This window comes from Aptenodytes forsteri, unplaced genomic scaffold (genome assembly GCF_000699145.1).
Source record: "Aptenodytes forsteri isolate BGI_AS27 unplaced genomic scaffold, ASM69914v1 Scaffold130, whole genome shotgun sequence".
Lineage (NCBI taxonomy): Eukaryota > Metazoa > Chordata > Aves > Sphenisciformes > Spheniscidae > Aptenodytes > Aptenodytes forsteri.
The window spans coordinates 157,518-181,999 of record NW_008795133.1 but is presented as its reverse complement, the minus strand read 5'-3'; the positions used below and the strand labels follow the sequence as shown (position 1 = coordinate 181,999).

The 24,482-nt window shown below is 40.4% G+C and overlaps 1 protein-coding gene across 1 annotated transcript in view; it reads left to right on the top strand.

Moving 5' to 3' along the window:
- Positions 1 to 346: 346 nt before the first annotated feature.
- Positions 347 to 24,482, top strand: part of LOC103898190 (protein kinase C epsilon type) — a gene marked incomplete at its 3' end in the record, with an annotated part of 106,441 nt that continues 82,305 nt past the window's right edge. The window contains exon 1 of the mRNA XM_009278409.2: positions 347 to 1,007. Within this exon, the coding sequence (XP_009276684.1) occupies positions 660 to 1,007 (348 nt within the window). The remainder of the gene's footprint in view (positions 1,008 to 24,482) is intronic.

Genomic DNA, 24,482 nt, shown 5'->3' with positions numbered 1-24,482 from the left:
CGCCCCCCATGCGCGGGGGTCGCTCCGCTGGGTCCTCGGCCTTGGCGGCGGCGGAGGAGGAGGAGGCGGCACAGGACGGGCGGCTCCGGGCTCGGGCGCGGGTGGAAGGTCCCCGGGTGGATGTTTGCTGAGCGGAGGCTGTGCAGTAGGCAGGGCTGGTGGGTCGGCCGGTGTTTCTGATTTGTGTGTGTGTGTGTGTGCGTGTGTGTGTATTGTTGTGCGGCGCACGGGCAGGACTGGCGTGTGCGGGAGCCTGGGATCGCGGCTCTGCCTCCTCTGCAAAGTCTGATCCAGGATTATGGTCTAGGTGAAGGGAGAAGGCTCTTGCTCACCCCAAGGATTGATTATGCTCGGGTTTTGATTGCATTCGGGGGTTTCTGCAGCCGCGGACGCCTCCCCCTCCCCGGCGGCCCCCCTCCCTTGTTTTCCGTTAGAAACACGGGCAAGAAAATAAATGTATTCACTGGGTGTCGCAAGAGCAAAGGCTAAATAATCAAAGGTAACGGCAGCGGCAAGGCGAAGAGACCCGCACTGTATCCTGCTCCCCCACTCCCAGACCTGCCTTCCTATTTATTGGCGAGACCTCCCTCCCTCCCTCCCGCTCGGTGCGAGTGCGTTGTGCGAGTGTTTAATCCCGGGAAAAGTGCAGCCATCCAGCCATGGTGGTTTTCAATGGCTTGCTGAAAATCAAGATCTGCGAGGCGGTGAATCTGAAACCCACAGCGTGGTCTCTGAGGCATGCGGTGGGTCCCAGGCCACAGACCTTTTTGCTGGACCCTTACATAGCCCTCAATGTGGATGACTCCAGGATCGGGCAGACCTCAACCAAGCAAAAGACCAACAGTCCTGCTTGGAACGATGAATTTGTCACCGACGTTTGTAATGGCAGGAAGATAGAGATGGCTGTTTTCCACGATGCCCCCATCGGGTACGACGATTTTGTAGCTAACTGCACTATACAGTTCGAGGACTTGCTGCAGAACGGGAGCCGCCACTTCGAGGACTGGGTAAGTGTTCGCGCTGTAGATACATACATGTACATACGATTTTCAGTGGCATGGCTCTGGATGCAACATCTGTCTTGCAGAGCTAGGTTGCCAAGGGCATGTAATGGCTCTGAAGGCTTTTCATTATTTCCACGCTTTGTTATACTGAGATAGTCATGGTTACTGTATACCAAATGCATGTGGTCTACAGGCAGGGGAGGGAAGAGAAATATGCTGAATCTAAGTAAGAGATGTATAATTACCATTTCAGTTTCTGAAATTACGTTACATAAATACAAGTCTAGTTATCTTACTGTGTTTGAAAAACCTCAGCCAAATGCACCCGTACAGAACATTACCGCAAAACCCAGATCCAGCACTTAGACCGAGTTCATCATTTCAGTGTGAACGCTCTTGGTCAGCCTGGCAATGACGAGCCTTAAAAATCCAGACCTGACCTCTGATACGAGACACTTCGGGGTCTTCGTGTCACTTGAAAGCTCACTGCATCAACACTGATGCTCCTCCTTCCTTCCCCCAGCTGATCTACACTTTTATGCGTAGAGCTAATGCAATGCTTCTTCAAATGCCTGAAACTGATAAAAGGGTCCTGGTGGATTTTGGCCCCAGCCAGACAAATTCTGTTGCCTGTATACACAACGTGTCTAACAGCTTCTACAGCGTCTTAAAGACCCAGAGGCTAACATGCCTCAGTGGGAGTACAAAAAAGCTGGAAAATCCTTGGTCTGACATCCTCAGGTACTGTGATTTAACGTGGAAAAGTCAAACAAACAAAAAAATAAACACAGGAAACGTGATTATGCACATTCCACATTTCTGCAGTTAAACAGTTAAATGGTATATCCTTTAAATAAGATGTATAATAAAACAATAGCAGCTGTCTTCTCATTTTAAATGTGCCCTGCTTGACCAGCCCTCTGAAATGTGTATGCTCATCTTTTTGTGTATTTGTTTGTTATGGTCAAGGATACTAGTCAGGGCGATATTTCTTTGGCAAACAGACAAAGAACCCTGGACCAAAGTAAAAATAGTGGGAGTTAATAGCTCTGAGTTTCACGTATTCTTTGGGGCTTCTTTACTTCATGCAGTGGTATAAAGAGATGTCAGAATGATGGAAAGGTGTGAAAGAATTAGGCTCTATTTATGCTGATTAGGAACGGAATAACTTTACTGTTAAAACTTTTATGTTTACAACTTTAAAATATTTTTCACTTCTACTACATATGTTACATTGTTATAATTAAGATCTAGATTATTCTGATGCTCTATAAAAGCTACACATTAGTAAGCTCAGATGGTGGAACTGGGTGATAGGCAGAGGAAAAATAGCCAAATCGGGAAAAGACAAATGCAGCAGTATTGCAGATGTCTTTTACCTGGACTGAATGATAATCAAGTTGTGGCTCTCCTGAAATCAAGGGGTGTTTCATCTTTGAGACCAATGGGACGAGGACATCATCACAGATTTTTAGTGAAAGAATGATAATTTCGTATGTCCTTTTTGTGTATGGTACATGTTGTGAGTTTGTCACCAAATCTGGAAGGACCTTGCAGGTTGCAGGTGCCAAGTTTGAATTTTGGTGGGGCTGGTGTGCTGGGGTATGTCCTGGCTCTGATTTTTAAGGTGAACTCAAATGTCTGAACATGTTCCCTAGATAAAGAATGGAATTTAACACATTGAGGCCCATTGTAAATGTGATCTGGGAGGAACTACATAGCTGAATCAGATAAATGCTGTGTTTTATTGCACCAGGATTCATTGCTGTCCAGCATTCACTGGGTGGGAGGAGACGAGGGAGTGACTACGCTTGTTGTCTGTTGATGTGACAGAATTGAGGACATGGCAGTGGATTATAACTGGTCAGCTCAATATAATGCAGCTTCTGAAGCATCACTTACCTCGTTTTGTGCTGTAAATCCTCGTAGTTTGGATTGTGTTTGTGCGGTACACAGTGTACACCACCCTCCCTGTATCACAGTTAGAATTGGTGGGGAGGCAAGTATTTATAGGATTGTGCTCTACCCTTTCCAAAATCTTCCCATTTACTGAAAGTGTCACTGTAATTGTAATACCGAGTGTGTTTATTGGATTGTTAATAGATAAGGATCTTCAGAGAACTGGCTCTACAAAATCACAGTTTTTTTGTCTGATTTCACTGAGTTAAAATAAGGCCTGTGGCCAGGACATCTCTATAGAGTCCGAAGTGAAGTAAATAGATTTACTGGTATCTTCATCAGTGTCTGGAGTCTATATTAAAACCTGAAAAAGAGAAGTCGTCTATGAAATGAATGGGTTTCACAGTACAAGAAAAATGCACGTGGCCTAAACCAGTGTTAGACTAAGATCTGCTGGAACGATACAGTCAGTTTCTTCTGTTTAATAAGAGGGCTAATTCCTGCATTTCGCTCTTGGCATTTAAGGCAGATATTCTTGTAGTACTCTTTCCCAACTTTATAAGAGGAAATTAAAAGCAGCAATCACAGGAACCCATTCCTCCTAACTGCCTGAAACACCAAATAAATGCAACCTAAGAAACACTCTTGGAGACCATAAAGTCTTTTTATGCCGTTCTGAGGGTTTCCCTTTAAGCAGTCCTGAAAGTTTGAACTGGGTACCACATACTTGTTGAGTGCGCGTGGTGTAATTGCACTGCTGCCCCTCTACCTTCAGGATGATGCAACAGTTCTTGCAGGACTGGACTGTCACTATTTTAAATAGGTTTGAGAAAATGCTCATGTGCTGAGAACAGCTCTTGTCAATATATTAATAGCTTTAATGCTTTCAATCTCATATAATACTGAATGTATTTTTGTAAGGAAATTTCAATATTTGTTTTATAATATCTGCACTAGGGTCAAGGTTACGTTACTTATCCTGTAATATATTTCTAGGTTCTTGTCAGAAGTCCAAAATGCAAAAAAGACTTGCAAAGAAATAATGGTTTGGTTTTTTCCCCTAAAAAGAAACTGTTTCTCTCTTTAGCCAGCTCACCTACTTTGATTGGTTTTTGCCATTGTGCAAATCTTTGTATTTTTTCTGAGATGACTTTTTTAGGAAAATACTGGGTATTTTTCTCACTGTTAAGCCTGTGCTATATACTGATACCATGGTTACAGTGGAAACATTAATGATAAACAAGTACAAAGCCTGAAATCATGATAGCTTCTATTGTATTAGGACAAATCAGATAAATATGCAAAATCCTCGTTCCTTTTACCTACAGAGTATTCATCAGTTGCAAAAATGATTTTTAACCTTATAGTGTGTATATTCCCTGAATATATATCTATGTTAAAAAAAAAAAAAAAAATCAAAGTTGTGGCCTAAATCGGTGGTTCAGATTTTACTGGATGGAAGCTTTTAAACAAAATATATACTTTTCTTTTTTTTAAAGATCAATATAAAATATTTGGGTTTCTAAAAAAGGTATAGTGACAATTAAAAAGATGGCTGCTTTTCCAGTGGTGCATCAATACAGACATAGCACAGTAAAAGTGTCAGTTTTGCAGATTTTTTTAGTCATGGCTACACTGCAGTTTTAAAGAGAGCTTTGTATTTATGACGTGACAGGTCTTTCTGTAAGCACATAAAACGTTACACAGAATGGCACAGAGTATTCAAGAGGATGTTGGTGAACTTACACTTTGAAAAATCCAAAATACAGAACAATAAACAACCTGCAAGTTCTGACTGAAAAACAAACTAACAACATGAAAGCTGTGGCTATATTTTTTTGAGTTAGGTAATTCATGTAATAGTAAAGTATGTCTTTATCTAGCTTCCTTACATGTGGCATATGTGAACGTTGCACTTGAGTTGGTAATGCAGCTACATTTTAATCAGTAGAACTGAGATCAGGAAGGAAAATTCTGTTGATATTTAGCCTTGTGGTTACACTCCTGTGAATTAGCACGGTCAATGTTTATGTGTTTGGATGATCGGTAGTATGGGTTCCGAGTTCAAGTCCACTTTCCAGAGTTGATGATAGATGAAATCAGTGTGATTGGACCTATGCCAAAGACTCCATCTAAGGGTCTTAGCCATTAGCCCAGCTGTACACGAGAAAACCTATTGAGTTGTTCTAAGAAATCCTTTTGTGGGCTGAGTAGCAGAACTCACTAAATCAGTCAGAACATCACAACGTTTAGCAAGAAAAGCCTCTGTTTCCACTGGAAATAATTTACAGCTATATTTAGGTTAATGAAACAAGTTTAATTTTCTTCTGTCTTAAAAAAATCCCTAACTGTCAGGAAAAAAATAAAACACAGATTTCAGTGAGCTTTTCTTTGCTAGTCCTAAATATCTTCCATACTATTTTTTTTTCTTTTCAGTGCTGCTTCTTAAGATCTAAATTTAAAACATTATACTTTTTTAAAAGCATCCTTCCATATTTCCATTTTATCAATGTGAAGTTAGTCATGCAACTGTGCCACTATTGCATAAAGCAAGTTTATTATGAATTAATATAGTATCTCAATAACAAGTTGATGATGAGTTATGGGAAATGGCGTGGGGAAGAAGTACATTCTTTTACATACTTGTTGAACTGTTGAGTTACGTATTTTTATGTCATGCTTATAGTGTATTATTGAAGAAATTTTCCTATTGGAAAGACTAGGTCTTTAAGTTGCAGTCAATACAGTTAGACACCTAGGTTAACGGAGCTCTGAATGTCACCCAAAAGGCAATAGCAGGGGAGGGATTAAAACTCTTCTGAGTCCTTGGTCCCGTGAGCTGTCCATGGATGTGAGAAGTACAACTGTCTCCTTCCGGCGCCTTTAATCTGAATTAACTGTAAAGACTACTTAGGTGCTTATCAGAGTTTTTCTGTTTGGTTGTTTTTTTTGTGGTGGTTTTTTTTGGTTGTTTGGTTTTTTTTAAATGCCATTCTGTTGCTGAAATGGGAACTCCTTTCAGTCAGCAGGTAATCTGTTGTAGCTGGCAGATGGAGAGTGGAATCGTCATCATTTTAGTGCAGGTCACCCTGCGCGTTAACCTCTGCTTGTGCCATACACTGCTGAAGGTTGGCATTGGGCTAGCAGTGTGATTGTAGCGTATTTTCGTTTTTATTTTCATCTGCTGGCTGAACTTATCTGTGCTGATGGTGTTGAAAGGCCTAGGATTTTGCTTGTGAAAGCTTTACATCTCATCTAAACTGTGGTTCATGGGCTGCTGAAAAGCATTGTTATCAGAAGAGTATTTGTTGAAATGAAAGGGACATTGCTGTCCTGTTTGATAGGTTTCTGCATGACAAGGCTGTCACTGAGCAAGGTCTGTCAGGTTTGGGGGGTGAGGGTGAGAGAGCTACAGGGGATCAGCAGGGTTTCACGGGGACTCAGTGTAATTGTGAGGGTGGGCGGTTGTCAAGAGGAGTTGGGAGATTTTGGAGAGCACTTTGTACAGGTAGGGGTCTTCCTTGCCTTCTCCGCCAGCCTGTCTGCCTCCTGTGCCTCGCCTTTTCCCTCTCTGCTGGGGATGTGGTACAGTCACCATGCAGCTCACCCACTATCTCGTATCAATCCCTTTCTACAGCTGCATAAATCTACTCCTACTCCCTCCTAGAAACGTTCTTTCCTAACAGCTCCTGCTTACCTGCGGTGCTTCCCAGCCTGCTGAGAAGCAATAGAGGGGGAAAAAGCTGCCTCTGTGGTTGCTACTGCAGGGAGAGAGAAAGGGCAAAGTGGGGAAAGGAAGAGGTGAGGTATGGAGAGAAACCTGGAGGAGGGTAATGAGTAGTTGCTGCTGCCCCACATACTCCAGCTGCCCTTTTGGCAACAGCAGAAAGCTACACATGTAGGAGACAGGGATGAGCTGGCATAGGCAAATTGACTAGTTGAAGGCCGTATGTTGCTCACTGACCTGTTTTTTTTTTTTTTTTGCCTGCTTTGCTCAGTGTATAGCTTTTGAAGTCTCACTTCAGACGTGAAAAAAATTGCTCAGGGCGTGAGAAGTGTGTAGTAGAGCATGTATTTCACATAGCACTGAATTATCGTACATGTAGGTCAGGATTTGATCCCACCACTGATCAGAATCTCATCCTATTGTTGCTAATACCAATACCGATACTGATACGAAGTTCCACATAGTGAAAGTAGTTCTACTGAACTCTGTAGAAAGTATTTGTTAGAACAAAGTTACCAGTAACAGAGTCCACTTCATAGGTATTAATTCAAAGCTGAACTTGAAGAAATGTCCAAGTGGGGTGAAAACGATTCCTACATGTCCTTCTTGCACCAGTTTTTAGACAGTGCGTATCATTATTCTAGCTCAGGCGGTTCTGTAGACGCTATGCAGAACTTCATGGTTGTGAGTAAACCACTGATCTCACTGGGTTTGCTGGGTTCACTGGGTTCACTGGATTTCATGCGGGCACGTGTTTAAATTCTTTCCTCAACTGGGGCCTGTGTTCCAAGGGAAAACCAAGAATAAATAACATTTAACAACATCCTTTACTTTTATTTTACTCCTACTGATTTATTACTCTTCTGCAAATCTTGCACATGCAAGCCTGGTTTCTGCTTTCCTCAGCCATCAAAACTAAATCTCTGCCCTCCCTGTCCAGAATTCTTTAAATACTGCCGAAATGAGGATTTGATTTAAGTTGGAACTGTAGGACTTGGCATCGAAGTGTGATTAGTTTCCACTCCCTAACTAAACTTCCGTTTAAGTGAACTTTTTGGGGGTTTTCAAATTTTGAAGGGAAGCTGTGAATACAATTTGTAAAAAATTAGAGGCGAGAGCCTTTCTGCTTGGAATTGGCTGGTTGAATTCAGTTCTGCTGTACCTGGTACTGTCTTAATCGCCTTTGCTTCACCCCAGTTATTAGACTGTAAGAGAAAGACATCTACAGTTCACGGTAAGAGAGGTTTTGGAAACAATAGAGTATGCAAGTAATTGGAAATCTGTGGTCAGAGGGGACTGAGAAGAGACTTTACCTCCATCCACATGGAAAGGTAGGGCTGGAACTATTTGCATATGGAATAAGATCAGAAGTCCAAAGACAGCTTGTAAAACTGCTATTTTTGGGGGGGCGGGCAAACAAACCCTGTCAAGCTAGACAGAGCAAGGTCTGAAGAATGGGGATATTTCGCGTGCCCTTTTGAGTCATGCAAACTGTAGCAGTTACAGGGGTTTCTACCATTTGGGGGCAAAGCGGTCATTACAGAAGGCTGACAAAAAGTTTTAATCTTGCATTTGTAAGTGAGTGCTTTGCTATTTGGCAGGCAGTCACTAGAAGATTTAAAAAGTATATTCGGCAATATTAATATGAAACTGCAACTGTAAAGCTAATAAATAATTCTAGAGATTGGGTAATTTTCATGGCAGTTATGTACTTTGCACTATATTTTAGTAAAGCAAAATGCAAATGAATATGATGTAAGAACATCTGCAGAATTATTACCTACTCTGATCATTATTCGCAGTCAGTAGCTTGAATTGCTAGTAAAGTTGACTTCTGAGTGTCTTCTCACTTACATTCCTCTAAGAGTTAAATCTTAAATTATCATTGCTGTGATTTAACAGACGTTACAGAAGCCAAGGTTTCACATAGTTCTGAATAGCACAGCTAAAAAACCTAGTGATATTGGCATGTTCCCATTAAATATAACGGGAGTTTTAACGTTTATTTTATTGGAAGCAGCGTTAGAGAAAAGCTACACAGTTCTAAGAGTTTTTCCCTACTGAACTCTGTAGGGCTTGAATTGTTGAACAACAGAAGTAAAGAAAGACCATTGCTTTTAGAATTAAAAAAAACAAAGTTTGATTCCATCGGAGGCTTGCAGTCGGTCATTTCTGCCTTATATCGTCTAACTTGAGCTGATTTAATTGTTCCAGACAATAGAATCATTTTGGTTGTTTCTGGTGTCCTGCTGGGCAATTTCATCACAGGCAGGAACAAAAAAGCATGAATAATGGCTAGATGTTACCAAATAAATTTCACATCTGCATTGTTTGAACAGCGAGCCCCCACTGTATCTCTGTATCTTAAATGAAGAGTAGGCAAATTTAATACTTAATGTTTCCAACCTTCAGTACTTTACAGTATAAATACATAACAAGCCTCTTATCGTGGTGGACCAGGGTTTCTTACGCATTTTAGAACTCTTTGTTCTTCAGTACATTGGCCTTTTTAATGTCATTAAAAAATATATGGCTTTGTCAATGTTAATATCTATAAGTATCTTTAGATAGTGACGTGGTAGCAATGATACAAATGAAATGGTGGTGGAGACATGAAGGGAAGACTGATGCATACTCTGCATAGGTGATGAGGAAATGGTTGGAATCACTTTCCCTTGTTTCACAGATTAAAAGCCAGCAAGACAGTAGTGTTTTCTCCTTCCTTGTTTTCTTTCAGTTTCCTGTTTATCATCTGTTCTGTCTTCATGCTGCCAATTCTCCATCTTTCTTTATCTCTTAGGGCTTCAAGATGATCAAGAAATGATAGGGTGACCTTTACAGGATTGCATAAGATTTTGATGTTGGCAATGCTAGCAGGCTACGTGAATGAAATGTCCTGCTATAGATCTCTACAGAGACCTATTGCAAGTAGAGTTTTCTTGCTGGGACCGTATTTACTCATTCCATAAGTCTTTGCGGCATCTGTCAACTTCCCTTCATTTCAAGGTGAGATTGATCCATGGTCTTTGAAAACGATGTCTGAGAATGTGTTGGAAAAGGAAAGGCTAAAGGTCATTCATGCTGTGTCCACTTTGTTCTCTTTCTTATGTGGCTCTAGTTGGATTTATTGAGGAATTCTTTTTTTTTTTCTTTTCCTCTGAGTTTCCTTGCATTTTCCTTCCTTGTAACCCCATAGTGCCTTGGCACCTCTTGAACATTTGACCTCATGGCCTGCTTCTTTTCTCCTTAATCCACCGCTATCACCTTGTCCTCAAGTCCTGGCTGTCTGTTTTAACTTTTCCTTCATTTTTCTTGTTATTACTTCCCATATATCCATATTGCTCTTATTCCTACCACTCCAACTCCTTCCCTCTCCTTGTCACTCTGGTGGACCAGTGAGCTCCTCGTGTCAGTAGGACTCAGAAGCATCTTCAGTATCTGAAGCTCTATGGGATTTGCCCAGCCGCTCTCATCCAGAGCATGTCCGCACTGTGCTTCTCAGCAAGCAGCAGGGAACTAACTGATCAGACTGGTGGCTGTTGGAGGAGTTATCTTCAATTGGAGGAAGTGATGCACTGACTTTCCAGTTAGTTATACTACAGAAGTGGTTGAAGGAAGAAGTGTAATATGGTAGCTTTGAACTTCAAGCAAAATGCTCTGGTTTTAGCGGCGTCAGTGGGATGTTGAAGGAACATGATCTGACCCTGAAGACTGGACTCTCCCAAGCAATGGAAACACTGTTGTAAAATTTTAGTTGGTACTGGCTGTTGGGATTTTCAGGGACTCCGAATCACAGAAAATACCTAGTTTTGTTTGGTATTTTTATTTTATGTAAAGCAAAATTAAGGTTTCTGTCTTCAAAAAATTACAGTCCAAGCACAAATCAAAAAAGGCAGGTTGGGGAAGCCAGAAGAAATGATAGCAAAATGCTTACCAGTGTGAAAGGCTGTAGCAGTAGCTTAGCAGCAGCCTATCAGCTCATCTTTGCTTGGTGTCCCTAACTCAAAATCTCAAGAGGAGAGGCAATGGTGGAAATTTTGCTGGAGATACTTGGAGATCCTGATGCTTTGCATGATGTGGTGTTTCTCTTCAAGGAGTTGACAGGTTTAGAGGGACAGCCCTTATGATCCAGTCCATGGTTCCCAAATTTCTAGTTATTTCTGAGTATCCCTTATAGCTTTAAGAATGCTTGGGATCACCCACTTTTAGGGAACTACAGGATTTTTCTGTATAATTCCATGAAAGCTGGTATTAACTGTATTATTCATGTGAGCTTTTTTCTTAATCAGTAGCTGGGTTAGAGCACTACCAGTACAATAATCAGATACAGACACGATATATAGGGTTAATCTTATATACTAATGTCACTGGGCTGAGATAAGCTTTGTTAAGTTTTATTCCACACCTTTACTCTTTGTGCCAGCAAGTTCTCAGAGCCACATCACGGCTTTGAGAGGAGGAGAGGTAGAAGAAGAGTTTTATTAACCTCTCATACTGATTTTGTAGAAGTGTTACCCATTGCATCAGAAGCAAGTGACAGTGCTTTTCACCTGAAGAGCAAAACCTTGTAGCTCTTTCTGATGACCTTTATGCAATACATTATTTATTTTTATATGTATATAGTAAAGTCCATTACTTTAAAAAGAATATTGGTTTAGTGGTCATGTTTAGGAGGTAGCTTTGCATATGCATATTTTATAAGACCATGTAAAGGTTTTAAAATACAAAGTCAGCTAAACTGATTTTTAACAATTCCGTGGTGCGTTAGCAGCCCAGACGCCACGACCTAGGCAAGTTCCCATGCTCTCTTTAGGTGCTCTTTCCTTGCCAGTTCACACACATTCTTTGTGTCCGCGTTGCCCGTTTGTTGCAAGATGCCTTGGGTGGGGGCTATCATATTACCTTCTTGTATATATCATTTAGTAGGACTGTGGGGTCCCGATCCTTTTTTGAAAGGCGTTCACTGTACAACAGTAATATGGTATAAAAAAAAAAAGATCAGGTACAGTTGACCTCTGTTTGTCATAGCCCAGTGCAGTGCAAAAAGCAGAAACTTTTCTGTGTTGGTTTTGTTGGTAAGTAGATGTGTGAGTAAGCAAAAAACAATATACCTTAAACAAACACAAAAGAAGTTTAAGTCTGTAGTGTGTGCCATACACTAATGACTGGAGGGCAGACAGGGCGTAAGTTGTCTTGCACACCAATTCAAAGCTGATGTTCCTATATTGATTTTAATGGGAATTTCTTTGAGTGGTGTTCCCGGTTACTGAAACTGTTGAGAGTATGTGTATCATATGTTGCATACATAGTGATTCCTCTGTGCTGCTAGCTGAGTTAGGGAGATGGGTAGTTACATCACCATCAGTTGAATTCCTTGTGTGTTTAATATTGCACTTTATGTATTTCGCAGACTTGAGGCCTATTGTAAATTTTTCAGATACGTGGAAGTCACATGAAGAATTTAGGCTCCTGATTCAGCAGTCCTTTGAAAGTGTTACCCAGCTGTCTTTTCATCAGTGGTTATTTCAGTGTTGTATCTGTAGTAAGCTCAGCTTCTAAACTGTTCATGAATGAGTTTGTGAGTGCATTGTGAACTGCTTGTGAATGCATTGGTCAGAACTGTCGGTTCTGACCAATGAGCCTTCTCTTCAGTTTGTTACGCACATGTTTTCTTGCAAGTGGTATTGTTCAGAGCCTTGTTAAAGTAAAAAAAAAAAAAACAACAAACCCCAAACCTCAATATGTTGTTTTTTCCTGACTGATACTTCATTAATAAAACAATAGTAAATCATTGGGTATTTGGACAAATAAAATGAAACTGATCTCTAGCCTTGTTTGAATGTACTCTGGACATCAAACTGACAGGCTCTAACATGTTCCAACTGTTATATTTGGTTTAAAACGTGTGCACTCTCTGGCCAAGTGCTGTTTTGCTGTATCAGTGTTATTAATACCATAAAGCTTTCAAAATCCTTAGTGTAATCCAAAGTTTACAGTTTTTAAAGTCAGATTTAAAAATCATATATGAAGTGTGAGAATGTCATTTTGTCTTTTATGCTGTTCCTAGAAGACCAAGGTCAAAAAAAGCATCTGACTGCAATGGAAGGCAGGCAGGGTGAGAAATGGGGGCAGCTCTGGTGAAGCCTCTTCTCCCTACAGCAATCTCCCACTGAACTGTATGGGCTTCTTCTGTTTGGGACCTGGGTGTAATTGTGGCAGTGATCAGTAGGACAAATTACAGGCCGAATGTTTTGTAGAACTGTCAAAGTTTGCAGCTCTTCCAGCAAATGTGAATCAGCCTTGCACCCTGTTTGCAGACTAGCAAGTAAAATCTGCTTCCCAGCAGCAGTGTGCCGGTCTGCAGAACCCCTGTATATAAGCTTTACGCATGGTTAATCAACTTTACGATGCAAATAATGTGAAGTCTTGGAGACATTTTATGCACCTGTGAAAATGTACTTGATGCTAGTGATATCCCCAGTAAGACAGGAATGAAGTGCTGAAACCTTCTTGGAGCGTGGATGCATACATTCTGGCAGGGTGACAGCTTTGAATGTAGGAGTTATTACTTTCTCTTTGATAACACTCACAATGTGTTAGGTTGTGCAGAAACAGAAAATTCATAGTTTCTTCCTGGAGGAGCTTATGCTGTAAAATAAGAAAACTTATTATCTCACTTTTGGATAATAAGGTCATAAACTGCAACATAAGATCTATAGAGGTTTTGGACCTGTGTATCAAGATAGAAGTGACGTGCAAAAGCCATATGAAATGATAACAAAATACAAATCTATACTTTTCAGAACAGAAGTATGCAAAAGAAATAAATGGTGTGTTATTGCAACTTTTAAAAATGTATTTGATGGCCCATGGGGAAGCAGTAGTTGTCTGAGTAGTTAAAAGAGAGTGTTTTTATTCACGTGAGTCAGCAGAGAAAGAGGCTGAAGCTTAAGTTGTGTGCCAAACCAAGGAACATGTAAATAAGACTGATGGTCAACAAAGTGAAGCCACTTTAGACCAGATTACACAAATAAGGAAGATCGTATCTGCAGCAGGCTTTATTTAAATAAAAGTTTCAAAATGTCATAACAGTTCACAACATAAAAATGGCTGTCATCAGTATTGCTTGGTTTTCCTTAGTGTTTGTGGTAACAGGTGAGGTTGGTGAATTAATTTTCACAGTGCACAAAGTGTTCCTGATTACTTTATGGTCTGAAGTTTTAGTGAGCCATGAGATAATGTGTAATAACTTCATCATAATCTTGCATGCTGTGAACTGGTCAGACAAGTTTTTACATACATGGTTGTCCGGCATCTACTTGTGATAGAAGACATTATCTCCTCTCTCTTCTGTAATTTTTGCCTTTATTTCCATTCACATAATTCCTTCAGACAAATGAGGAAGTCAGTAATGAGAAATGATGGGATGGGCATTCACTCATAATTCAGGTATAAAATCTTATAAAATGAATAATCCAGCCTTTTATATCAGTGGTTCCAGAAGAGGCCTTTGTCTGCTTTAGATTTACACGTAGTGGTATATATAGATCTTATCTGTCTCAGGTAGTAATGAAATTCATTAGCAAAATATCTGAGTCTGGGGAATCTTGAGCAGATTCAGCTCAAGCATTCTTCACAGCATTCCTAAGAGGAACCCCCTGTCCTTGGCACTGGTGAGGCCGCACCTCGAATACTGTGTTCAGTTTTGGGCCCCTCACTACAAGAAGGACGTCGAGGTGCTGGAGCGTGTCCAGAGAAGGGCAACGAAGCTGGTGAAGGGTCTGGAGAACAAGTCTTATGAGGAGCAGCTGAGGGAACTGGGACTGTTTAGCCTGCAGAAAAGGAGGCTGAGGGGAGACCTCATCGCTCTCTACAACTACCTGAAAGGAGGTTGTAGCGAGGTGGGCGTTGGTCTCTTCTCCCAAGTAACTAGCGATAGGACGAGAGGAAATGGCCTCAAGTTGCGCCAGGGGAGGTTTAGATTGGACATGAGGAAAAATTTCTTTACTGAAAGAGTGGTTAAACATTGGAAGAGGCTGCCCAGGGAAGTGGTTGAGTCCCCATCCTTGGAAGTATTTAAAAGACGTGTAGATGAGGCGCTTAGGGACATGGTTTAGTGGACATGGTGGTGTTGGGTTGGTGGTTGGACTCGATGATCTTAGAGGTCTTTTCCAACCTTAATGATTCTGTGATTCTATGAAGTGTAATGGATGGAGAAACTGTATTCCTCCATGTCACCCGGAAGTATGGCACAAGCGTTATGGTTTTAATCTCAAGAGTTTTGCGATGGAGGTATCAGTATCCTCATTTTTACAGAGAGGAGACTGGGGCTGAGACCTAGGCTACTGAAATAAGGTTTCTGCGTGATACCTTTTAGATATCTTTCTGTCTTGCAGCTTCTTCCTCATCTGTCAATCACTTTTCTTACTCTCCTTTTCTAAAAGAAGGATTCTTACCATCACATTTCTATTTCCTTCTTGTAGCATACCTTTTGCAGGCTATTGGGTTTATGGTTTCGTTGTTTTTTTTTCTGTTTCAATTCTGCAACCACTTTATTGTGGGGATGCTTTCTTCCAGTTGTAGTGAACAAACAGAAATGCAGGGCCTCTGTCTTGCATTCTTGACACTGGAGCTTTCTCTGTAGAGGTATGGATCTATAAAACCAGGCTTCCAGACTGTCAAAGCAGAGTCAGTAGTTTGAAGTTGGGCTGCCTTTCTGGATGACTAGTTGGGGGCAGCACCAGCTTTACTGTTACAGTGAAAAAATTGCCATCTAGAGGTATCCTGCATGCATGTACTTGGAGTGCCCCCGGTGTTGAGCCTACCTGTGTATGAATATACGTAGTCTGTCAAAGGGGCCGAAGAGTTGGATGTGCAAATCCCTTGGAAATGTAGAATGAATTGTTTTGAGCACTTTTGAAAGTTGTCATCCTAACTCATAATTTTGTATATCATTTATAATCCCATAACTGTAGTTAATATGGTAGAAGACAACAGCAGACGAAACGTAAAGTTGAAGTATTTGTTGTTTGATTGTTCATGCACTAAATTCAGAGGAAATGGGACTTCCATTTGGGTCACTCATTTGAAGAAACAGAAGATTTAATTTTCCATTTTTAGGGCCTTGTCTTTGTTACTAGCGGTAGAAAGGCTTAGGATCCTACAGCTGGAGTTGTGTGAAGAGAGAGTAAGTGCAGCTGGTGTGTGCTGTGGAACAGCTGTGCAGTGCAGCACAGCCTGATAGCCCAACACCTGAGCGTGTTTATAAAACAGATACAGTGAGATTATATTGGTGTTGCCTGCCTGGCAAACTACTAGCCTGTGGTTTACACAAGGCTGTCCCTGGTTTTGAAAAAGCCACAGAGTCACTACACCGGATATGCTAACATCACTTGGGGTTAACATGTTACGCTTCAGGATTGATCCTGGGTGGGATAAATTTGATGCAGATTATAGCAACTGAGGCTTTATGAATTTGAGGAAGAGAGATTCTGGGGAAATAAAAAGGAGGTGTCAGTTTAGCTACTCAGGGTTGCTTTGCAAAATTATTAATTATTTATTGTGTTTGGAGCTCAAATGAAGTGGGGGGGAAGGACACAACATACTGTTGCCATCCTTTCACAGTGAGGAAGTGGCATTCTGTTGGGTCTTTTGATATTGTGTATATTATTGAGCTTCCTGATCAGTATAAATTTAACAGCTGGACTTGTAAGTGTAGTAAAGCTTTTTACTTACAGTTTTTTTAATCCGAAAGGTATTGTGCAGACACTATAGAAAAAATGTCAAAATGTGGATTGTTAAGATATATCTTACTAAAAGTAGTCAGTGACGAGAATATCAGTTTTGTGGTATTATGCGAAGGTGAAGGCACTGGAGTGCAAAGGTGATGAACTTATGGCTTCAGTTACTTAGAGTTTTCATCTGTTCATGAGAATTGACTTTAAACTCAAAAGTTAGGCATTTCTGTACAGCCATCCAAAATTTAATACTGACTTTGCAATACACTGGTCAGTGATCTACAGCAAGAAACCCTTAGAATATAGTCGTAGCGATTTGCTTGATTTCAAGTGTATGTGGCTCATGAAATTCAATTAGAATAGTGGCTTAAGGGAGTATGTTAACAGCTTGATTTCTTACTGTAGGCTTATAATAGTGCGACACCTTTGACTGCAGAGAAGCTATGATTTTCTTGCATTAGGCAAATACGAGAAGACATGGTATCCAGATACATCCAGTTCTCTTCAAATTCTCCTGGTGTCACAGGCTTACTTTCCTGGAACAGTGACACTGATTAAGGATGAGCTTTGTTAAGACAGAATGCTTTGAATTTATACTAGAATTGAATGAATACCAGATGAATACAGAGTTGTTTATTAATATTGTTGGTAGGTCCACTGTACAGTGTGAGACTGTATCAGTCATCATTGCTTCAGCATGAAGTTAACATTTGTGTCCTCACTTCCTAAAATATGAATGTAGTATGTTAGATGTTCATCTCAAGGCTGACGCATTTCAACTGCAAAAAAGAGAGTGTATGGGAGGGGTACCCAGCAGTCCTGAAAGTATCTCTGCTCACAACCTATGTTCCCTGTAAGAGCCATAATCGAAGACCCCGGGTAGGTAACTCCTTTGTGCCTCAAAATGCCATCTGCCCCAAAGCTCAGATCCCACATCCCAGGGCTTACATCTTCAAACCCACGGGCTCAATGCTACTTTCCTTCAACCCTGCTATCCTAAGGAATACTACTTTTCCAGTACCAGTTCCCTCTTGTACCTTACTCTCCCAGTGGTACTTGTAATCACTGTTTCATTGGTTGCTGTTTGCATCTCCTCAGTTGAGAAGTACCTCACTTTTGCTCCTGGCAGAATTTAAAAATCATGGTGACAGGCTGCATTTATCAAAACTCCTATGAGGGATCCTTGTTCAGAAGCAGAGTATATAGCCACAGAATGTCATGCATGTGCTAGCCTGATTTAAAAAAAAAAAAAAAAAAGTTGGTTTTGGCTCAGAATAACTGGAGTACATGAGGGTGAGAAGGGATGAAATAATTTATCTTCATTTATTTGGGTATGTATGTCCAACTCATTCTGGATTTTCTTTCCTGTTAGGAATCTAGGAAAGGAGATGTCGTTCTCCACCACCTGTGTGTTCTTTTTTTCCCCGGAGAAAGAGAGACTGGTAGCAGCTTTAGTTACAGTTAACATATTTAATCATTAGAAAGCTTAATTTGAAGACCTACTTTGCTGCACTGTGTTTCCCAGTGGCTCCATCCAAATGTGAGAGAAGTATAATGGATAAAACACATTAAGGCTGTGAATATGTGTCACAGGAAGAGATTATGTTGACTGGAAGGGGAGTTGTTGGGCAGCCTCCCTCTTAGGGTTGTCTGAATGATAACGTGTGAAAGCAGATACGGAAGGAAAATATGTTACTGAGAGAACAAAAGCAAGTTCGGTCAGGTATTTCAAGGCCAAGGCAACTCAATTGAGTTATTACTGGCTCTTATTAGCATGCCTGAAAAAAGTAATGTTCTTTGCTTCAGCTGGGTGGCCCTCGGAAAGGGGAGAGATTCTTTCCTGCCTTTTGAAATCATCAAAGAATATGAGAGTAATCATTTCCAAAGTTATCTCTATGTCGGAAAGCCTCGCTGTTCAGGATAAGCCAGGGTAAACAAAGGACAAATAGGAAGTGACTTTTAAAAAGTATGGATTTGAACCTGCGAGGTGCTGAGTGTCTCCAGTGAAATGCTGAGCTTGCTTGATTTCTAGTAAGTTTATGGCTCTCAGTTCCTGACAGGATCAGGTCCTAAGATTAGATCTACTTTCTGAAGTAAAATCAGGTTACTGCTGTCAGCTTTTTTTAACTGCCGATATTGCTTGCAGTGCACATCATCAGTGCTCTGTACGTACACAGACATGTATAGCACTTGAGTAAAGATAGAAGCTGATCTACAGGGACTGTATCACTTTCACATTTTTGTTGTTTGTCTGTTATACTAATAAGAACTCTGATATGAAAATGAGACATCAAGAGGGTAAAACAAAATACCAGGTGCTTACTGGCAAAAGGAAAAATCCTTCTTTAGTTTTGCTCTCATGTTTAGGAGCATTTGTACATGGTTTTCCCTTATGTAGAGTAAAATAATGCCAAATTTGTGTAGTACTTTTCATCAGTAGATTCCTGAGTGGATATCACTTTGAATGTATTGAATATGCAATCAAGACTTTTTGGTAGAGGAGCACGTAGTGGTGTAGTGCTTCACTTTCAGATGAATTGGAAAGCCCCTCACATTTAGCTTTGTTGACTTCAGTGGAGCCATTCATGGTGTATGGGTATCTCAATACACCATGGCCTGCACGGAGATTCAGAGCTTGCAAAGGATGTTTGAATTAGACTCCTCCTCTCCCACTAATACATACTTTACTGTCCCTATGAGGTTAGTTTGCTACCGATATTCTGACTGCAGTCATTGTTGGCATTATTTGAACTAAGGGTGGGTATAATGAGATTTCACTGCTAGTCATGCTGAAGTGGAAAACTACCTGTTTCTTCACAGTAGTTTCTAGAAGTTACACAAGAAAACCTATATACTCTAAGCATGAACTGAGAAGTGTACATACAATAGTCAGACTGATTCAGTTCTCCCAGTTTATTGCTGTTACGATGAGCAAGTGGCTAAAATTTTTGCATCTGGTTATTGCAGCATGTAGAAATAAAACTCTTATCTGAAATGGTACTGAAGTTTTTAATGGCATGACAGAAATTCCTTTTTTTTTCCTGAAATATTGAATCTATGCTAATGTTGTGTAGAAGGCTTGGACCATCTTGAGTCAAAGGGATTTTGATTAAATTATACCTTTCTCAGGGCTTGTGTGTTGCTCTGTTTTCCATGGCTTGAATAGAACTTGTGCATTCATTGACCCTTCCAATATATGGATTATAAACAAAATGGAGGCAAAGGGGAGGAAAAATTAGACAGACTTTTGAGAGAAACAGTGCTTAATTCTACCAAAGCTCCTGCCTCAGGCTTCAGTGCTCAGAGTTTCATCAAACAGGTTCTTCTACCTCTGTTTCCTCATTCCTTCTGAGGAGAGTCAAGCTGACCATGCTCAATTAATCACCAGGCTTCAGAACCTTCCTTGTGCTCCAGAGAAAGAGTGCCTCCATGCCCATGGACCAGCAGCACCCAGGAAATATCTAAAGCATAGAACCTGAGCTATAATCATTTGGGGCAGGGGATTGTTTTCTAGAGTAGCTTTTTTTCACTTGGTGCATGGTGACACCTTCTGGGAGGCCACAGGGAGGCTAAACCAAATTTAGCAAGCAAGAAAGGAAATTACTCCTTTGTGGGGTGAGGCAAGTCTCTTGTCAAGCCTGGGGAGCCTTGTTTCCCATCATGCAATGATGCAAATCACCCAGAAAATAACACAAGGGACAAGCCTGGGAAATACGGCATATTCCTTAATATACAGTAATATTTAGAGGACAATATTGCATAATCATATGACATCATCATGTGGGAGAAGTCAGTATTTCGAAGTCAGTGTTTCTCACCTTACCTAAAGGATGATCTTAACACTGAAAAGTAAGGTGGTAGAAAGGGGAGCTATGCTGGTAGTTGCATTTCTAACCTCCTTTAGGGTATAGACTTCCCATTACATCTTCTTGTTCCCAAGTATTTGGTGTACAGGACTTCCCTGAAAAATACTGATAAGGATAACTTCCTCTGAAACATTTGCAGACTGTCCTTTGAATCTCTGGGTTCTCAGTGTGAAAATAAATGTGCTTCAGACTGCCTACTCTGAGAAAAGACTAGACAAAATCTTACTCTTCGCTGTACAGATAGGGTGAAAATTAGTTGAATATTAGCAATTAATTTTGAGGCGGAAGATGTGACTACCTTTCCTGCAGCCAGGCCTGCTGTGATGAAGAGTTGGGAAAGAACTGTTGCCAGTTTGTTTATCAATACAGCGAATAAGTAACTGTGTGATATTTTTGGCTTGCAGACTGTCAGCTTCAAAAGGGGAGTCCAGAAGCTTATAGAGCTTTAAAAATACCTTGTGCTGGTTTTGAACGTTTGGGCTAAATGTTCCTGTTGTTTCCCCGAGTGTCAAGGAACAGAGCGCGCCACATTTATCCCCTCCTTTTCTGTAGTATCTGCGGAAAAAAGGATGGGTGAAGAGGTACACTCTCTGCAACTCTTACTCGTCTTTTAGCTCATGAAGATGATCAGTAAATACTGATAGCTCTGTTAGTTTGGATTGGGTCACTGTGGGCTGTGAAGCCCCTCTCTGTGAGACAGGGCAGTTGGGGGCCTCGTGGGAAGGTCTCACATGGGAGAAATCTCTTGCAAGGTAACGTGGAGCACAAGGATGGACTGTTGTTCGGAGAGTTTTTGAAATCTGTGTGCTTATCTGGAGATCTGACTGGGAACTGGGCGCTTCTCTTAAATGAAGAGCATAAAGCTCCGTCCTCCCTTTCCCTCACCCCCCACCCCCTTGTTTTCTACTGGAGAGCGTGAATCAAAGCTAGCAGGGCTGTTGGTCCCACTAGGTAGCATTGCCTGAGTGGGGAGAGGAGGGAAGAGGAAAATCGGGATCATAATCGCAACATTAAAAAAATAAATAACGTCTGAAGTACCTTGGTATTACCCCAGAGGAATGAATGTCCCTGATAAATGAGCCTTGATATTGTTGTTGAAATGCTTATGAGAAGCTTATCATCACAAGCCATATACAATCCTCCGTGGTCTTAACTCATCGATCTGTGTGTAGTGTGATCCTGTAACCTAGCTAAAACAATATGCTCACAAGATGTACTGCAAGGTTATTGGGTTGTACCTAAATTATTCCATACTGGATGATTTATGAAATTTGTTTATATAGGTGGAACTCTCTGCTCCTATGTATCTTTGACACCAAGGCCTTAGTACCTTAACTACAAAATCGTGTAGGCTCTTCTGATACCTACAATCCCAATCTATACCTCATCCTCAGGTGATCATGCGTCTGAATATGGGCCAAATATAGACTTGAGGGGGATTAGGCAACTGATCTGTCCTTGCTGATCTGGTTATTCAGTAATTGCCCACTAGGAGGTTTCTTGCACCTTTGCTCAGTGTGTTTTGTGGGGGTTACCGAAAGATTTCTTCACTCTGCAGACCTCTGACAGAAGCATGGCGGTTCCTGTTTTCCATCTGAGGCTGCCAGAGGTAGTGGTTATAAGTACAGTATCAATAGAAAACTATTTTTTTCCTAGCTGGTGTGTGTGATCATCGACTGCTTTGATTAACCAGTTCTGGGGCTTAAAGTGAGACATTGTTTTTTTCCATTCTTTGTAGTGTTTTTGGCAAGGGGTGGAGAAAAGACAGTCACTGCTCCCTTTTCTCTCTGAATTCGTTTTGTTTTCTGCTCTTTGTGCTTGAGCACAAAATGAAAAGGTTTGCAAATAAACTAAATATTAAAACTAAAAAGTACTTTATATTCCCTCCTCACAGAGCTTGTGTGAAGATAAATAGGAACAGATCATACTGGGAAAATATTTCTTTCCCCTCGCTCCTGAAACTAAAGCAATCCCTCCATTATTGAAATTTTCTGCAAGTAAACCACAAGCAGGCAGGCTGAGTGCAGCCAGCTACAGGGTGATAGCCTTGTTTTTGTTTTTGTTGGGCTTTGGGGGTTTTTAACTGCAGATTTAGCCATTACAAATTGAACCGCTAAAAACACATCAGTGTTATTTTGAAAATTCACAGCAGATTCAGCTCAGACCAGGAAGTGAGGTGTTGTCCTTTTAAAGCCTGATGTACAGAAAAGGGTATTTCTGACGCATGACCTTCAGTGAACAGGAATTCCTCTACTCAAAATCTCATCCTTACCATGAACTTCATTGCCACAATTCATCCTCTCACAGCTGTGTGAAAAGTGACATATCGTGGGAAAAAAAAAAAAACTTTGAGAGATTTTGATCATATTTTCTTAAATAAATAACAAGGGCTTGCAAAATATAGAGCATGAGTTTTTGCTGAAATGTTTTGCGTGTAAAATAAATGTAATTTTAAGTTATAAGAGGGTTTTTTTTTTAGTAGAGTTCATAAGCTGTTAACTAAATAACTGACCAGATTGTTAAAATCTGTTTAACTATCTAATCTTAAGTATCACAGTAGAAACTACTGGGGCTTAGGTTTTTTGAAAATCTGGTTTGAATTTTGAGTGGTGAGTATTTGAAACTCCACGCTGAAAAAATCTGGCTCTGCATCCATTTTTTTTGTATATGTTTGCTTTCACCTTTGTCCCCCCGCATTTTCTTTTGCTCTTTTTATCTCTCTGCCTTCAGCTTAAAGGCAGTGAAAGAACGCCTAGTAACTGGCAGGTTTGAGAACTAGGCAGAAATGTTTTTATGACCATAGCAGGTAACATGCCATGCTTAGTCTGTGGTGGAATGAATTAGCAGTAATAATTTTGTGCAGATCCTGCGTATGACTGCAGTTAAATGCATGCAAAAATACAGCCATTTGCCAGAGATACAGACTCTGGAAGGCATTGAATTGAAGCCTCTTTGGAGTGGGAGAGGGAAGTATCTGGCAGGCGTCTCTTTTAGGACTCTGCACTTCTAGAATTTGCCAGTTCCTGCTGTTTAACAGCCCAGATTTGCTAACCTCCGGGACATACGGCAAGGCCTACTTTTTTCTTCTGGTTCTGTGTGGAAGTGGGTGTTGGCTACAGCTAGATAACGATGAAGAGGGGATATGTTGCTGAGATTGCTCCGTTTTTGCTTTTGCTTTTGTTTTGTTTGCTGGATTATTTTATTTAACCTGGGGCAATTTATTTCTAGTGTTTAATTTTAAAAGTTTGCCAGTGACAGAGAGATCACTGAGCAACATTCAATTGTTTGAGCAAGAAAATGAATAAATAATAGTTTTGTAACTCAAATTCCTATAAAAGTATTTCAGCTGCTAATTATGTACAGCCTGTATTGTTTTTATCTGTAGGATGTGGTAAACATATAAGAAATTTTTCCTTGAATTCTCAAAAAAACAAGTGAATGCAGTGGATCCAAATATATGTCAGTGATAAGTCCTAATGAAGTGAAAATAAAGATCTTGTAGGACTTTCAGGTACATTAGGAGAAGGCAGTATGGCATAGGCCTCATAGTAGATGCTGACACTTCCATGCAGTAGCAATGCAGATCAATCAATAGAGATCTTAGATCATAGGCCAGTTTTTACATTAATTCATAGACTGGGGATGAAGTAGAAATCAAAGGGCTTGTACGATCATGTACCTGGAGAGACAGTACTATGCCCTATGTGAGAGACATGTAAGCATAGTGTCAGACAGTACTCACTTTTAGGTGCTCAAAAAAGTTGGTCATACCTTAAGTTCAGTGTTATGTCACTGTAGTTAATGAACTTCTGACAGCTAGTTTTGCCAACACTGTTTTTAAAAGTAATTAAAAATTAATCAGTCTTGTTTAGGAACAGGGCTGAATCATATTTGAAAATGTTGGAAAAGAAAGTTTATGATGTCTCAATACCAAAATTTATGAACAGATATAAGCACCACTTTAAAAAGTCTACATAATATGACTTTGCAGAAAATGTTCTAGCTTAATTATAGTAATGTGCCTCGAATTTTCCAGTGGGGTCATTTATTTTGAGTATATGTCTTGTCTTTTATTACTGTAACTACGAATAAGCCTGTTGTTGGGTATGTGTTGTCTAAACGTTGCACATAACTTTCCTGGAATTTGTAAAGCTATTCTGTTTGACATTAGTTGGCATACCTTGTTTGCAACCCTTGTAATCCAAAAATAAAATATTTATGTGTCTCTAGTAGCAAAGTACAAAGTACC